The sequence below is a fragment of the Balaenoptera musculus genome, chromosome 1 (assembly GCF_009873245.2).
Source record: "Balaenoptera musculus isolate JJ_BM4_2016_0621 chromosome 1, mBalMus1.pri.v3, whole genome shotgun sequence".
NCBI lineage: Eukaryota > Metazoa > Chordata > Mammalia > Artiodactyla > Balaenopteridae > Balaenoptera > Balaenoptera musculus.
The window spans coordinates 3,990,936-4,007,124 of NC_045785.1; the positions used below are offsets into that span (position 1 = coordinate 3,990,936).

Consider the following 16,189-nt stretch of genomic DNA (forward strand, 5'->3'; position numbering starts at 1 on the left):
AGGGGGCCAAAAGGTACAAACCTCCAGTTATAAAGTAAGTCAGTCACGGGGATGTGATGCACAGCACGGTGACCACAGTTAATAACACCGTGTTGCGTATTTGAAAGGTGCTAAGAGAGTAGATCGTAAAAGTTCTCGTCACAAGAAACACAGAATTTTATAATTATGTTCGATGATGGATGCTACCTAGACTTGTTGGGCTGATCACTTCACAATGTTTTAAATATGTTCACAGCAGCATTATTCAAAAGAGCCAAAACCTGGAAATGATTCAAAGGCCTGTGCACAGCAGAATGGGTAAGCATTGTGGAATATTCAGACAACGGGTTTCTATACAGCCAAGATCACGGACAAACTACTGCTACATACAGCAACATGAAGGAATCTCCCAGACATGAGGTTGAGCGAAAGAAGTTAGATTCAAAATGGTATGGATAATATGATCCGTTTAAGTCCAAAAAACAGGTAAAACTGATGCAGAGTGACAGAATTCAGAAGAGCAGTTACCCTTAGGGGAGGTCATCAACTGGGGTTGGGGGGTTGCTCTGTAACGTTCTACAGCCCCATCCGAATTGGGTGGTAGTTACACAGGTGTGTTCACTTTGTAAAAATTACATCTTTTACAAAAATTAACTCAAAATGTTAATTTTTGTAATGTAAAGTGCAAAACTATCAAACTCCTAGAAGATAACATAGGAAAAAAGCTAGGTGACCTTTCAGATTTGGTGATGACTTTTTAGCTACAACACCAAAAGCACGATTCATAAAAGAAATAATTGATAAGCTGGATGTCATTAAAATTTAAAACCTCTGCTCTGAGAAAGACACCATTAAGAGAATGAAAAAGATAAGCCACAAGTTGGGAGAAAATAGTTGGAAAACACATACATGATAAAAGATTCGTATCCAAAATATACAAAGAACTCTTAAAACACAACAAATATGAAAACAAACAATCCAATTTAAAAATGGGCTAAAGATCCAAACAGACATCTCACCAAAGAAGATATACAGATAGTAAGTAAGCAGATGGAAAGACACACTACATCATCTGTCATTAGGGAACTGTAAATTAAAACAATGAGCTACCACTACACACCTACTTGCATGGCCCAAATCCAGGACACTGACAACATCAAATGTTGGCAAGAATGTGGAGCAGCAGGAACTCTCATTCACTGCTGGTGGGAATGCAAAATGGTGCAGCCACTTTGGAAGACAGTTGGGCAGTCTCTCTCAAAGCTTAACATACTTTTACTATACGATCCAGCAACTGGGCTCCTAGGTATTTACCCAAATTAGTTGAAAATGTATGTCCACACAAAATCCTGAACAACAAACTGGAAGCAACCAAGATGCCCTTTGGCAGGTGAATGGATAAATAAACTGAGGTACGTCCAGAGTATCATTCAGTGCCAAAAATAAATGTGCTATCAAGCCACGAAAAGCCATGGAGGAACCTTAAATGCATGTTACTAAGTGAAAGAAGCCATCTGAAAAGCATACACTATATAATTTCAACTATGACATCTTGGAAAAGGCAAAACTATGGAGACAGTGAAAAGATCAGTAGCTGGCAGGGTGGAGCACAGGGGATTTTTAGGGCAGTGAAATTACTCTGGTTGATACTGTAACAGTGGATATATGATGTTACACATTTGTCAAGATCCATATAACGTACAACGTGGGGAGAGTAAACCTTAATGTAAACTCTGAGCTTCAGTTATTAACACTGTACCAATATCAGCTCATCGTGAATGTAAGAAGTTGCTAACGGAGGAGACAGTGGGGGCGGGAGTATATGGGGCTCTGGGCTATCGGCTCAGTTTCTCTGTAAATCTAGAACTGCTCTAACAAATAAGGTCTAACCATCCTTAAAAATTCACGGGGTTTCCCTGGGGGTGCAGTGGTTGAGAATCCGCCTGCCAATGCAGGGGACATGGGTTCGAGCCCCGGTCTGGGAAGATCCCACATGCCATGGAGCAGCTAAGCCCATGAGCCACAACTACTGAGCCTGCAAGCCACAACTACTGAGCTTGTGCACCACAACTACTGAGGCCGTGCTCTAGAGCCCGTGCACCACATCTACTGAGCCCGCGAGCCACAACTACTGAGCCCACGTGCCACAACTACTGAAGCCCGTGCACCTAGAGCCCGTGCTCCACAACAAAAGAAGCCACCGCAATGAGAAGTCCGCGCACTGCAACAAAGAGTAGCCCCCACTCACCGCAACTAAAAAGAAAGCCCACGCGCAGCAGCGAAGACCCAGCGCAGCCAAAAATAAATAAATAAATACATTTATTAAAAAAAAAATTCATGGAATGGTGCACTTTGTTGTATGCATGTTATATTTCAACAACAAAAGAAAACGTCTTAAGTGAGGCCCATGAAAGACTCGGTGCTGAGCCAGCTCAACCTTCTGAGGTCTTGAGGAACCCGGTCCATCCAGAGAGAGCCCCCAAGTTTGGGCTGCCAAAGGAAGCCCAGATCTGCTCAGTCAGAGGCGTCTTTGGCCAAGACTCAGCTGTGTAAGAAATTGCAAAGCCTTTGTGGACTTTGAATTTTAATTCACCATGACGAGAAAATTTGATTCTGGAGTTTAATTTCTTTGAACTTCCACTTGCAGGGAAATTTAATTTTTGGACTAATTTCTCTCTGGGCAATTCATAATGGAAAGGGGTTTACAGTCAAATCAGGAGCATCTCTAAGTGGTTGGCCTTTTTTATTGAATTTTCTTAACACTATCATTTAACCTCATTGCAGAACCTCCGATGAGCTCCACTGGATCAAGTGACTGGATAGCATTTAGCACGGGAAACAGAATAGGGAGTAAATGGTCAGCAATGGGTGCAGAGGGGCCCCGAAATCCATGCATTATTCTGATCCATTTCCGAGCCTTCTGGGGACATAGGCTAAACTACCCACTGCTGGTCCTGGGGGGACTGGCAAAGGAAAGGTGGTGGGTTTGGGAGCAGTGGTCCCAGGAAGGCTGGGAAACCTCCCCAGTGGTGACTGGTCCCCTCCCCCAAGGAGGGCCACAGCCCCGCTGGCCATAAACTCAACGGTTACACGAGCTGAGAGAACAAAACGCAGGAAGGTTGCAGGAACACATCGTCCCCAGCCCCACCTCCGTGCAGAGGGACGGCCCGTGCCGCCCTCTGCCCAGCATACCCTCCTCCCAGGGCAAGAGCAGCTCATAGGCTGGTGGGTTTGGGGGAAGAAGCAGAGTCCAAGCTTCTCACCCCTTCCCCTGTCTCTTCTTTTCAGATTTGTCCACAGGAAGAGAGGAGGCCGCAGTCCACAGGCAAGCGCGGGGCGGCAGCTCTGCCCCAGGTTCCAGGTCAACGGCGGCTGCCCAGCCCGACCTCTGCCTGCCACTCACCTGATGGGGGCCCGGCAAGCACCACGGGCTCTCGGGCTAACCCCATTCCCACAACGGCTCTGACTCTCCGCACTGATTCTGACCTTGGACAAGGGAACGGGGCATCACCTGCTGCCCGTGACTCCTCGCGCCCAACAATCTGGCTGACCCTTGCCACTATTTCTTTGTTTTCTAAGCATTTATGCTCATTTTCTCATTTCTTTCCTTCTGCTTTTATTGGGTTTGTTCTGGTTCTTTTTCACCAAACTTCTTGAGCTGAACAATTAGAACAGCATGTTAAAAGATACTTTCTTCTTTACCAACAATATAAGCATTTAAAGCTGCAAATTTCCCTGTAATTACCATTTTACTTATTAGCTTTTTTTTTAAGTTAATTTTTACTGGAGTATAGTTGCTTTACAATGTTGAGTTAGTTTCTACTGTACAGCGAAGTGAATCAGCTATACGTATACATATATCCCCTCTTTTTCGGATTTCCTTCCCTTTTAGGTCACCACAGAACATCGAGCAGAGTTTCCTGCGCTATACAGTAGGTTCTCATTAGTTATCTGTTTTATACATAGTATCAATAATGTATATATGTCAATCCCAATCTCCCAATTCAACCCATACCCCCCTCCCCCTTGGTATCCATACGCTTGTTCTCTATGTCTGTGTCTCTATTTCTGCTTTGCAAATAAGATCATCTGTACCATTTTTCTAGAGTCCACACATATGTGTTGATATACGATATTTGTTTTTCTGTTTCTGACTTACTTCACCCTGTATGACAGTCTCTTGGTCCATCCACATCTCTACAAATGATCCAATTTCGTTCCTTTTTATGGCTGAGGCCATTTTACTTATTAGTTTTGATATGCAATATTATTTTGTCATTCAGTTTTTAGTAGCCATTTCTATACTGATTTCTTCATTTACCTAGGGAAAAATTAGAAATATGTTTTAAAATTCAAAAAAATCCAGCAGTTTGGAGCCTTCCAGGGGGAGGGCAGTGAATGATTTCTGACCCTGAGGTGTTATGGTCAAAGAATGCTATAAAATTAGATTAGATATAGGGTCTCTTGGTGTATGGCAATACCTGCTTGGTGGCCTAAGATATATACACACATATATGAATAATCAGTTTTTATAAGTTTCAAAGGATACTTGAAAATAACGCATATTCTCTAAATTGGTTGTACAGGTTCTATAAGATCATCTCTTTAAATTGTATTTTATAATATTCTCATTAATTTTTTTCTGCTTGATCAATTTACTGACAGAGTGTGTCAAAACCTCCTATGATTGTAGGTTTGTCAGTTTCTCCTTATAAAGTCCATCAATTTGTCCTATATCTTTGGAAGCTGTGGTTGTTAGAAGTTCACGGATTCAGAATCATTTTTTCCTAGTGAATTATTCCCTTAATTATTATTTAATAGGCTTCTTGATCCCCAGCAATGCCTTTGCCTTCTGTCACTTTTGTCTGATGTTAATGTTGTTAAACTAATTTCATTTAATATTTTAACACGTCTTTTTCCACCTGTTAAGTTCTACTCAAGAGGCAGCAGTGGTTCAGACCCCAGGTATGTCCCTTACGAGCCGTGTGACTGGCCAAAGACAGGACAACTGGCCACCAAAAACAACAATATATTTGGTATGTTCAGTCCACTGCAGTTTAAATCCATCAGTTGATACTGATATCAGAAAAAAAAAGCCATTGGCCCCACCCTTGAAGGATGCTGGGAACTGTCTCACTATTTTAAAAATTAGCAAACAAAAGAGAAGAAAATCAAGCATTATTCTGCCTCCTCTATATGAATCGCCACCTCAAGGCAACCAAAGAGTTGATGAGGAGAAGCTTCGTTTTAAGGAAGCATTCTGGCTGACAAACGAAGACGTATTCTAGGAGTAAAACATCACCACTGTGCAGCCTTGAATGAAGTGATCAATCCATAAGCACCAGTCCTGATGGTCACTGATGAAGCATAAGAAGCAACCCAGGCCTCGTGCTGCTGCAGAGACGGGGACACACCTCCAGCAATACAGACTCCTTGTCCCAAACAAAAAGCGTGCATCTGCTCACGCATCTAGATCTAACTCCAATTTACAGGCAAAACAGGGGATAGAGCAACACCGCAGGTGTCACCACTGGGCCGCAAAACCAAAGTGCAGACACCGGGAGGCTCCAGGGGACCAGCAACGTGGCGGCTTCAACAAATAAATTAAAGCAAAAAAACAGAGACAGGATGGTGATGACGGCTATAGGTAGAAAGAGACTGGAGAGTCACACCATCCCAACGTACGGACCTTACTGAGATCCTGATTTGAACAAAGTATTAAAAAATTTTATGAAGTTACTGGGGAAATGTTAACATTGGCTAGATATTTGATAATATTAAGTCATCATTAATTTTTAGATGGGGTAATATTATTGAGTTTATGTTTTTTAAAAAAGACTCTACTTTCTTAGATCTACATAAGAAAATATCTATAGATGAAATTCTATAACGTCTGGAATTTGCATCAAATAGCCCTGGTTTGGGGAGGGACCTGGGCAGGGATGTCACTGATAACTGTAGAGGTGAGTGGCACGAGCACTGATTTATTGCACTCTTCTCTCAAACTGTGAACGTGTTTGAAGTTTTTCACTGTTCAACATCTTTTAAATAATAAAATTCGCAGACAAAGCTTGGCCCTGGATTTCGCGTTTGCCGGGTGCCCAGCGCTCACCCGCATCGAAGGAGCCGTCCTTGTGAATCAGGACCAGGAGGTGGGGCAGGGAGGCCGAGCTGGTCTTCCCGGCCTCGTCCAGTTCAACCAGCTGCAGCCGCGGCGTTGTCTCGGGGGGGAAGCGGTAGAACTGGAAGGTGAAATATACAGTCTGTGGCCACGACGCTGGCTGGTCGTCCTGGGACACCCTGGATCCAACGACAGCTCCGAGTGAATCAAGGGTCCGGGCGGAGAACCCGGGCTTTCGTCACACGCTCGCAGGGAGACAGCAGGTGAGAGGCCGCCTCCTTCATCCACACCAGCTGCCCTACTGTGACCTCGGGGGGCCCGCCGGGCATCCCCCCACTTCAGGCATGGCTGGAGAGCCCAGATCTCGGTGCTACACCAGTACCCAAGGACAGGGCGACACTCTGTCCACGCTGTAACTAAGGACCACAGGAGATCGGTCAAAGCAGGTTTTACAGCATTTGGAAATGGCAGTGGGTGGGTCCCAGTCAAACGAAAATAAAGACAGAGGGCATTCCGCAGTCCCGTTAAGACCTGATCGTAGTATTCTGCCAGAGCCACACAGAAGTTCTTCCTCAACGCAAGAAATGCAAAAGCCAGGAAAAGAGCAACAGACCAAACATTCAAGAGTTTACCTGCTAAAGGCAAGAAACTGTAGCACTATCTCGTTGCTTTGCAGACAGTCTGATTCTTCCTTCTGAGGGCTGAACTTCACGGGATCTGTAGGATTCACGGCCTCGGCTGGTTGCTTATTGGCATCCAGAATCTCAGGAAAGCTGGCGGACCGCAGCAGCGCTAGGGAGGCTCGTGACGGCTTCCCTCCAGAGCTGGAACAGAAGGCCTCCTGAGCCAGCCTCCAGGAAAGGGCCACCCAAGAGGCAGGACCCGGAAAGCCAGCTCTCTAGGAAAGCCTACCGTTCAGGGGGTCGAAGGGTCTTGATCACACGGCACTTGCCCTGGGCCCTCCCAGACCCGGCCCTCACCTCCTGGTCCAGGCTCCCACGATGAGCGGGGCGTGCACAGGTGTGAAAGGCAGCTCCTGCAACTGCTCAGCGGCGGATGTGCCCGGGGCCAAGGCCGTCTGGCTCAGGTCAGCTTCCAGGTGAGAGATCCTGCCCTCCAAGGGGAACTCCTGCCGAACACAATGGGGCCCCAGGTGAGGCCAATGAGGATCCCAACCCGTAACCAAGGATGCTTGGACGTGGGGCTCACGGGTGCACTGCCTCTGTCACACTGCAAGTGAAAACACAGGAGGCTCAGCTGCACTGGAATTTCAGGTAAGCGATGAATAATTTTAGTATAAGTATATCCCACGCAATATCCGGGACACACTTATACTGGAAAGTATTGTTTATCTGAAATTCAAATTCACCTGGGCATCCTGTATTTTATGTGAGTCGAAAAGCAACGAGGAAGGAATCATAAGTTTTTGAACAGCTCAGTAGCACAGGAGACATCTGATGCCTGAAAAGGCAAATTAACCTTAAAACCATGTCTACGGAACAGAAAGAGGAAACCATCTCCAGTAACGCTAGGGAGACTGTGGGACGGAGCCCCTGAGCCTGTGTGAACGCTTCCCTGTCCCCACGTCACCGAATGCTCTCGGCTTTCACCGGCACCCTCCGCCCACCTCCGTCTAAAGGAAGAGCTTGATGGGGTCTGGGACGCTCTCCCTCCAGCTGGCCTCCCAAGCTTCCCGTTTCATTTAGAAGGAGCCCCACGTGACTGGAGGCAAGGGACACGGGCCTCTGATGACACGAGCCCAGATATATTTTAGAATCAGGCATTTCACCATGAGGGTTTTCAAGGAAGTAATTAAATGGAACCATTTTACCTCAACAGACTTCCAAGGCAAGACTGAAGTCTGCAGGTGAACCAGCAAACTCTACGTGAGTCCCCCAAGTTCAGTAGAAGGAAACAGGCCTATTTTAGCCCATTAGCTCCACTGGGATCGGGGACGGTGGGCTTCACAAACTCTCCTCCAGCCGCAAGGCGACCGTCCTGGAGGGGGAGCTGGCAACTTGGACGGACCTCTATTTACATCTCCAGCGAAACTTTCCTTTTCCTCTCATGTTCAGAGATCTAAGGGCGCTTTTACTTTGTCTTCTCAGGTAGAGCAAAGCCTAAATCAAGCCCTGTGGCAGGAAAAGCTCCCAGACCAAATACCCTTGGTCACCAAGACGGATGGTGGCAAATATCTAAAGCTGGAAGGAGGTGATGTCCAGCCCCCATCCCAACGCCCGCATCACAGAGAACCCAGGAAGGTCTCGGTCACCTCACCAAGGACCAGGGCAGCTCACAAAGTCGGAGACTTCCACAGAAGTCAGGAGTTTGGAGCCATTCCCTGGAAGGAGGCAGACGGGCGGAGGGGCAGGCTACTTACCCCCGGGGCCAGGGAGGGCGTGGGGCTCCCCGGTGGCCTTGAGGGGGCTTCGGCCGAGCGGCGCTGAGCTGGGGACTGTGGGGAAGCCGCCAGCTGGGAAAGCGACAGCTGAAGGGAAGAGAGCTTGGGTAAGACGACAAAATGCACCCCAATAACTTCACAAAGCCCCTCCCATCCCCCGCTGGCACAGACCCTTGGGAAGGAAGGGAAGACTCTGACGTGGCCACAGGGAGCAGTGAGGTCTGGAATCTCCTGGAACCCGGCATCACGTCTAATTGCTTCTTTTCTAACTACCGAGAGGGTCAATTCTGTGGTTTCTCCCACATCGTAATATTTGAATAAAAATATTATTAACAAGGAAAAGCAAGTGGAGAAGGGGAAATGGCCAGGGAAGCCGGGTTCTCTGACACTCGGGCTGCAGGGCCGGCTGGTCTCTGAACCTCTCTGGGTTTCACCTCCATCCCTGGACTGAACTTCTCCAAGACCCCTTCTGATTCTAACCACCTGTGTTCCTACGACATGAACCCGCCCGTTAAGGCAGTGACCATGATGGCAGCTGACGTGGGCCCTGGAAGCCCCACTCCACCACTTCACTGCCACGTGATGTGGGCAAGTCGCCTAACTAACCTGGTCTTGCCTCAGTCTCCTCACCTGTAAAATGGGGGTGCTAAGAGTACCTAGATCACAGGCCTACTGTGAGAAAGGGCTTGGCAAGGTACCCGGCACAGGGTCAGGTAAATGTGACTAACGTGAGGAAAACGAACGTTGCTCTAAAAGGCTGGTGTGAAGAGGTGGGGGGCCCTCGCTCTACTGAAGACCCGTCTCTCAAATCCTGGTCTCTATTTATAATGTACATGTTAACAAATGAGACGTCTGTCATCAGCAGTGACAGCTGGCCCGGGGGGGCGGAGGGGGCTGGTGCTGGTACAGAGAAGGACCCAACCCATGAAGAGGTGTTGAAGAAATGGGCGAGGGGCACTGGGGGATCCAGGCAGCATCTTAGGGGCAGAGAAGAATTTAGGGTCTGCTCAGCTCCCCTCAGAGCGCACAAGCCGCCGTGAGCGCCTCCTGCCTCTGGGGCTGGAGGTGCTGCCCTGTGGCCCCTCAGCACTTAGGGGCACCATGCCAACCGCTGGAGGGAAAATGCTGGGACGGGCCAGCAGGGCCCGGGAGGCTGTCCCCAAACACGTGTCTTCGGGCAAACGCCACATTCACTTCTGGTCCAGTTTCCCAGCTGCACGGTCCACATTAAAGCCACATCCTGGGGACAGCCCTGGATACTGAATCATTCAACTTTGCCAGAAAGCCAACGTCCAGGGTGATGTTGGCAGGCAAGGTCATCAGGAGGACAAGCCAACGCTGACGTCATTCAAAAACCACGCTGGCCAGAGCCAGCCCCGAGCCACGGGCAGACCCGCAACCGGCTCAGGATCCCTGAGGGGTGGCCGCAGCTCCTAGCACCGGAGGAGACATCAGCTCTCCGACAGGCCCGCCAACGTGCTGGCCTCTGTCGGTGCCGCCCTGTGCCCTCCAGCACCAGCTGCTCGGCGCACCTGCCGGCTGCTGCCTGGGGAAGCCACGGCCTCACCGGCGCCCGCTCCTAGCAGAGGGTCAGGAGAGGAGGGGGCGAAGGGCACTCCTCAGTGTCTCAGAAGGGGAAAAAGGCCATTCAGTCCTGAAGGATTCCCAGCCGTCAGACATAACTGCGGGAGAACACATCAGCTTGAGCGCGGACACAGGCCTTCGATGGCAACTGGAGGATCATTAACAACCAGCAGAAGCCACGGCCCTGACAGCCGGCGCTGGGAGCAGCGCGCTAGGGACCCGCCGCGGAGACAGGCAGGAGGGCGGCCGAGGACACCTGCACCCCGACACCTGCACCGCGACACCTGCACCCCGACACCTGCACCCCGACACCTGCACCCCGACACCTGCACCCCGACACCTGCACCCCGACACCTGGGGGCCCCCCCCCCCCCCCCCCGGCTCGCTGGCACGCTTCCCAGCCCACACAAGTAAACAGGACACCAACTGTTCTCAAAGGTGCAAAGGGGACTTTCCCGCACCCAGAACCTTTAAATACTTGACTGTGGAATTCCGAAACAGGCCCCTCGGGCCTGGACTTACCCCTGGTCCCACTGGCGAGTCCTGGGGGGTGGTGAGCCCCCGGGGCGGTGGTGCCGGCAGGCCTGGGAGGAAGCACAGGGGCCGTCAGCCTGGGTGGGGCAAGGGCACCGGAGCCCGGCTCAGGCAGGCCTGGCGCGAGTCTCCCCTCGGCGGTCACCGGTGCTCGGAGCTGGGCAGCGGCCACTGGGCAGCCCCAGTGCTTGGCGAGCAGACCCAGGGCGCTCGTCCCCAGTCACCGCCTGCAGGATGGAGCCCGAGCTCACTGCCCACTTCCTCGGCCTCCTTCTCCCTGCTCACGAGGCTCACTCACTCCGCGGGCGCTCAGGGAGATGTGAGGCTCTCGTGCGCTCACCTCAAGGCTCACCCGTCCTTTCCCCTGCTCACCCTCCCCTGCCTTCGTGGGGCCGGGCTCTGATGTCTGCCTGGGCCGGTGCTTCCCTGGCTGGGGCCCACTTGCTGTTCTGTTACATAAGAAACTTCTAAACAGACGCACGCACGGCTGGGCGCTCCGGCTGTCCCATCACTCACAGCCTGTCCCCTGAGGCCCACTCACTCTACGGGTGTGAGTGTGGGCGTGTTCGTACCGGGAATAGTCGAGGTCAGTCCTCCACGGGGTCCCTGGAGCGAGGGGCCGAGGGCGCCCCTGCCCTGGGTGACGCAAGGCTGGTTCCTGCAGCGCCGGAGGTGCCCAACTGCGGAGGGAGCAACCGCTCCCACGGGGCTGTCCCCACCCGCCGAGCACGGTCACCGCACGGTGGCCCCGGGGCAGGACCGGGCTGAAGTCTGCCTGTGCTGCTTCCACCCCCATCCCAGGCCCTGCACTCCTGTCTAGGAGTCCAGGCCTCACTCTAGTCCCTGAAACCCCCAGACTCTCAGCACTGTGCTCCGCCGTCAGGGGCCACCCATCACCTCCCCATCAGCCCATACACGCGCGCTTCTTCTGCCAGCAGCCGCCAACGTCACCGCCTCCAGTCAGTGGTGGGGCTGCCCGCTGGCCGGGGCCCATCCTGACAGGGCCCCCTCCGCTCCCCTGAAGGCCCAGGTGGGACCAGGCACCTGTCCGAGGTGACACGTCTGGTCTCCCTGAGGACCACGCCTTCTTAATGCACCTCGGTCCCCTTCACAGGGACCCGACTCTGGCCGCTGCATGTGGACACCACCGCTGGCTGGACTTCAGGACGTCCTGGGCCCTGAGAAATCGTGCCCCCCACAGGTAACTAGCCCTGCTCCTGTCACCCGCGTGTGGCCCTGACTGCCCGCACTTGGCCCTCCCTCCCTCCCCGGCGGTCTCTGCTGCCCAAGTCCCCGCACAGCCACGTCTGAGCCCCGGACCGGGCGGTGCCCATGAGCAGCTCACCTGACCCCGTGGCCCCCAAGCCCCAGGGCACACGGCACGGGGCCGGCGCGGGCGGCACCTAGCACCTACCGACCGGCCAGTGCACCCGAGGGCCGTGACTCTGGATGCTGTGCAGGCTGAAGGGAGGACGCCCGCCTCCCCTGGCGGCCCTGAATCCCACCACCGCGCAGCTTCAGCCACCAGGCAGGAACCGCACATGGGAAGCGCCCCTCAGCCAGCCCTGCTGTGCCCTGGGGCCGACATGCCACCAAAGCCCCTTCCAGCCACCTCGGAATCCACCTGGAGAAGGCACTGCAGGCTCACCCCAGGAGGAGATCCAGCTGATGAGGAACAGGGGGCGGGGAAAGCGGGGGGCGGCGTGGAGGGAGGCCCCCAACTCCGCTGGTCCTGCCTGAGCTGAGCTACAGGCTCTCCAGCCCCTCGCCAGCCCAGCTCCTTTCTCAAAGCCAAGTTAACGTGATTCCAAAGAACGCGGTGCCCTCTAGTCCTGGGAGCCTCCGGTTCCTGAAACGAGCTCCCTTTGGAGGGAGTTAGTGAGTCATCGAGCGAGCTTCGCTTCCCAGGAAAGATGTCATCTCGCGAGAAGCAAAACGCAGACCAGGATTCTGCCAGGGCCCCACTGTCCTTGAAGCCACGTGCCTCTCCCCAGACAGCTCAGGGCTCCGGGCAGCCACTCATCACCACCACCACCCCGCCACCCGGAACAGTCTAGAAGATGAAACAGAAGAGCAGCACGCCGGGTTCTCCTTTGTTCCACCCTAAAAGGAGACTGAAAACTACATGGGTTGATTTTGGCAGCGAGGAAAAACCTGCAGGAAATGGTTCCATTTTCCTCTGCTCGGAGAAGCCCGGCGCTCGGGAGCCGGGCTGCGTGTCCTCTAGTTGAGGAAGATCTGAACCCTGCGGAAAGCTAAACCCTCCAAGCCCTTTAAACTTCTCACACGCTCTTTATTTCCCCAGTTTGTCTAAGCTGGGTACTGCGTGGTGCTTTTGAGGTGATTCTTTACATCCTGACTTACACAATCTTAACCTCCTAGACAACCAACCGCACAAAAAAGGCTTTGCAGCAGATGAAAGCAGTGCCTGCTGGGGATCGCAGGGCCCAAACCCACACACCCCAGCGAGGCACGGGCTGTGAGAAAATACACCAAAACCACAAAATAAGTTGGTTTCAAACCTTTCTGTTCTAATGTTCCATGCGGTAGTCGCTGATTAAGTTGCTTTGCAAACTACGCAATCTAACGGTCTAGCCCGGACAACACAGTGTCCTCCAGAGGCGTCCACTGTCATTCCTCCAAGTCTCCCAAAAGCCATGACGGAGGTGTTGGGGTCTGACTGGGAAGCCCGCCTTCCGCCACTGAGCACGAAAAGGCTGCGAGCTGCCGGGGCCGACAAGACCAAACCATGGGGCCCTCACATGTGTGCAAAGGCTGCGTGAGTGGTGACATCTGCAGCGTGCACAAGGACGTGTGCACAAGAACCTCTGCCGCAGCACCGCTGAAAACAGCAAACCATGAGAATGGCCCACGTGTTCCTGAAAATGGAAGCCCTGAATTAAAGCTGGTCCATCTGGGTGTGGAGCCCGGAAGCAATTAAAAAGGGGGAGGTCGACGGGCGGGTCCTGACGTGGGACGTTGCCAAGACAAGTTACAGAGCGGAAACAAGTTACCAAGCAACCCGCGTAAGGGAATCCCACCTCTGTTAAAGGAGAAGAAAGAAAACGACACGTGGATGAAGGTCTGTAGGTAAATTCACTGAAATGCGTGGAATGGCAGGAACAGTGAGGGGCTAGAACCTCACCCTTTAGACACGTGAGTAAGCGTGCTTTCCTGTACTACCCGTGGAATTTAAAATAACTTAAATTCTAGTTTACTGATCATTATCAGGGATGTCTCTGTGCCCCTGCTGGAGCCTGAGCACGCTCCTGGCTGAACCGATGGCACCAGGCGGCCCGTCGCAGACGATGAGGTCCCGCGGCAGGGGATGCTGGTGCCTCCCCAGATGGGGCCCTCCCGTCACCCCACCGGGAATAACATCCACGTCTGGCCGTGGCGCCGCGGGGCTCTGGCTTCAGGTAAGTCACCTGGTCGTTAAAAGAAGAACGCAGAGACTAAGACGACAGCTTTGCCAGGCGCTCTGTGCAGCTCAGGGACACCTCAGCCTCGGAAGGGACTGAGTCAGCGGTTTCCATGCCACCCGAGCCAACCACGACGCAGACAGGGCCACACCGAGTGCTTGAGGCAGACACGTTTGCAGCTGCAGCCGCTGCGCCCCCGTCTGAAGATGAATTTCCCCAACACCCTATTGCTCCCCGATCAGCCTCCACTTGCTGAAAAGCGCTGTCGACAGGAGCTCAAGTGTCCAGTCCTCTCTTCAGTTCAGCTTCTAGAAGCCCGAATGCCCTACACTTGACTAAAAGGCCAGGAGGGGGCTTGCGATCTGCCCCAAACCTGGGCTGTCCGCGTCCCGCCAGGTCACACACCTGCATCCCGCGCTTCTCTGCATTCAGCCCGGGGGGAGTGGGGAGGTGTGCAGACCACGAGGACCTGAAGCCCACTCCACGCTCCAGGGCAAGAGGGGCTACCTTTCAGGTCAGCACTTCTCAGACAGCACTTCTGACGAGTCGAGTGGGCGAGCATCACAGAAAGACAGAAAGTAAGAACACAGGCACGAGAGAGCTCAGGCAGCAGGCTTGGGGACGTCCTCCAGGCTGGAGAGAGCAGAGGTCTCTCCACTGTCCTCCCCAGGAAGGCTGGTGGGGTCCCCATGCATGAACACCAACCAGGAGCCGGCCCTGCATGAAAGGCGGCATTCAAGCCCTTTACCCCACAGTGCAAGCTGCCCTCCAGAGAACGCTTTTGCTTGAACGTAGCTGCGCACCCTGGGGGGCACGGAGGAAAAGAGAATCAGCCGGCAGGGCCTGATGAGCGGGATTCGTGGGGGAAAAGGCTGCCCTGCAGACAGACCTGCCTGTGCTTAACTGAAGGGAGAGGAGGCTGTTGCTTAGCAACCGTGGAAGCTCAGGGCCAGGCAGGAAGGGGCCGGGCCTCCGACCAGGAAGGCGGGGCTCTGGGGATGTTCCAGGATGGGGCCGAACAGCTTGCCCCAAGGGCAGGGGGAAGGAAGGGGTCGTCACAGCCAAAGACACAATTTCTGTGATTTAAATAAAGATTGTGAGAAACAGCTTTCCCCGTCAGACCTTGAAAATAAAGGATTACTCAGCATTCAGTGGTACTCCAGACACTAAGAATTCACGAGGCCGACCCATTTGAAAGGCCGTTATTCCTAATTATTTGGGCTTAAAAAGTCATCCTCTTGAAGACTTTGATCACAGGAATGGAGGAAGTGAGCAAAATCTAGGAAGAGGTAAAGGGATGCTTGTCGATGGAGTGGGTTTGGGTCCCTGTGCTGAAGGAATCCAGAGGTGCCCTGTCTCGGCGAATCAGGCCCAAGAGGAGTGGGAAGTATGAGACGTGCCCGGAGCCCTAGGCTGGGTCACCTTCAAGGACCAGGCTCAGAAGCGTGATCTCCCTCCTGGAAGCCCTGGCTCTGAAACGCTCACTCACGCTCCCCGGCAGATGCTGTGCAGGTGTGTTGGGTTCCCGGCCGCTAACTTCCACCCCCTGCTCAGCCGACATCCTTCACTCCCTCCACTGCTGTGTGACTGCCTGGTGACACGACTCGGGGCAGGCGAGCTGCCCGTCAGTGAGGATACTCTCGAGCACGTCGCCCGCACACGAGGTCACAACCACGTCAAGCATCTAACTCCGTGTGCTCTGGGAAACACCAGGGTTACGTATTTTCAATGGACCCTTCTACCCGGCTGCTTTTATATCTATTAAGCAGGCACACCAAAATTCTGACGCCACCAGAACGTTCAAAAGCAAAATATGGGTCAGGGAAATGCCGGGTTCCAAAAACTGGAGACGGAGGGCCCTCTAGCGGCCCCGCACACACCCCCTCGCGGAGGGTGATGAATGGACCTTTGCTCCCTGGTAATTCTGCAGAAAAAATAAAAAGGATAATTCATAACAGAAAGCCAGAGCACCTCACTTAAAGTGACAGCTGCATATCGTTAAGATTTCCAAAGGAACCGTATAAGTTGGTAAAATATTGAAGTAGGAAAAGTTTCCATCATAAGTTAAACATCAGCCAATATTTAAGTCTCTTATATTAGGTCTTGGGAGGCAACGTTTTCAAATGCTTGGAACCCAGGGTGAAGGCG

General features: G+C 52.6%; 1 protein-coding gene across 9 annotated transcripts in view; it reads right to left on the bottom strand.

Moving 5' to 3' along the window:
• Positions 1-16,189, bottom strand: part of NPHP4 (nephrocystin 4) — a 141,709-nt gene that overhangs the window by 32,014 nt on the left and 93,506 nt on the right. For all 9 annotated transcript variants that reach the window (XM_036826308.1, XM_036826316.1, XM_036826344.1 and 6 more), the window contains 5 exons: positions 10,608-10,669; positions 8,481-8,588; positions 7,081-7,229; positions 6,733-6,924; positions 6,092-6,279 (listed from right to left, as the gene is read on the bottom strand). In XM_036826308.1, the coding sequence (XP_036682203.1) occupies positions 6,092-6,279; positions 6,733-6,924; positions 7,081-7,229; positions 8,481-8,588; positions 10,608-10,669 (699 nt within the window). The remainder of the gene's footprint in view (positions 1-6,091; positions 6,280-6,732; positions 6,925-7,080; positions 7,230-8,480; positions 8,589-10,607; positions 10,670-16,189) is intronic.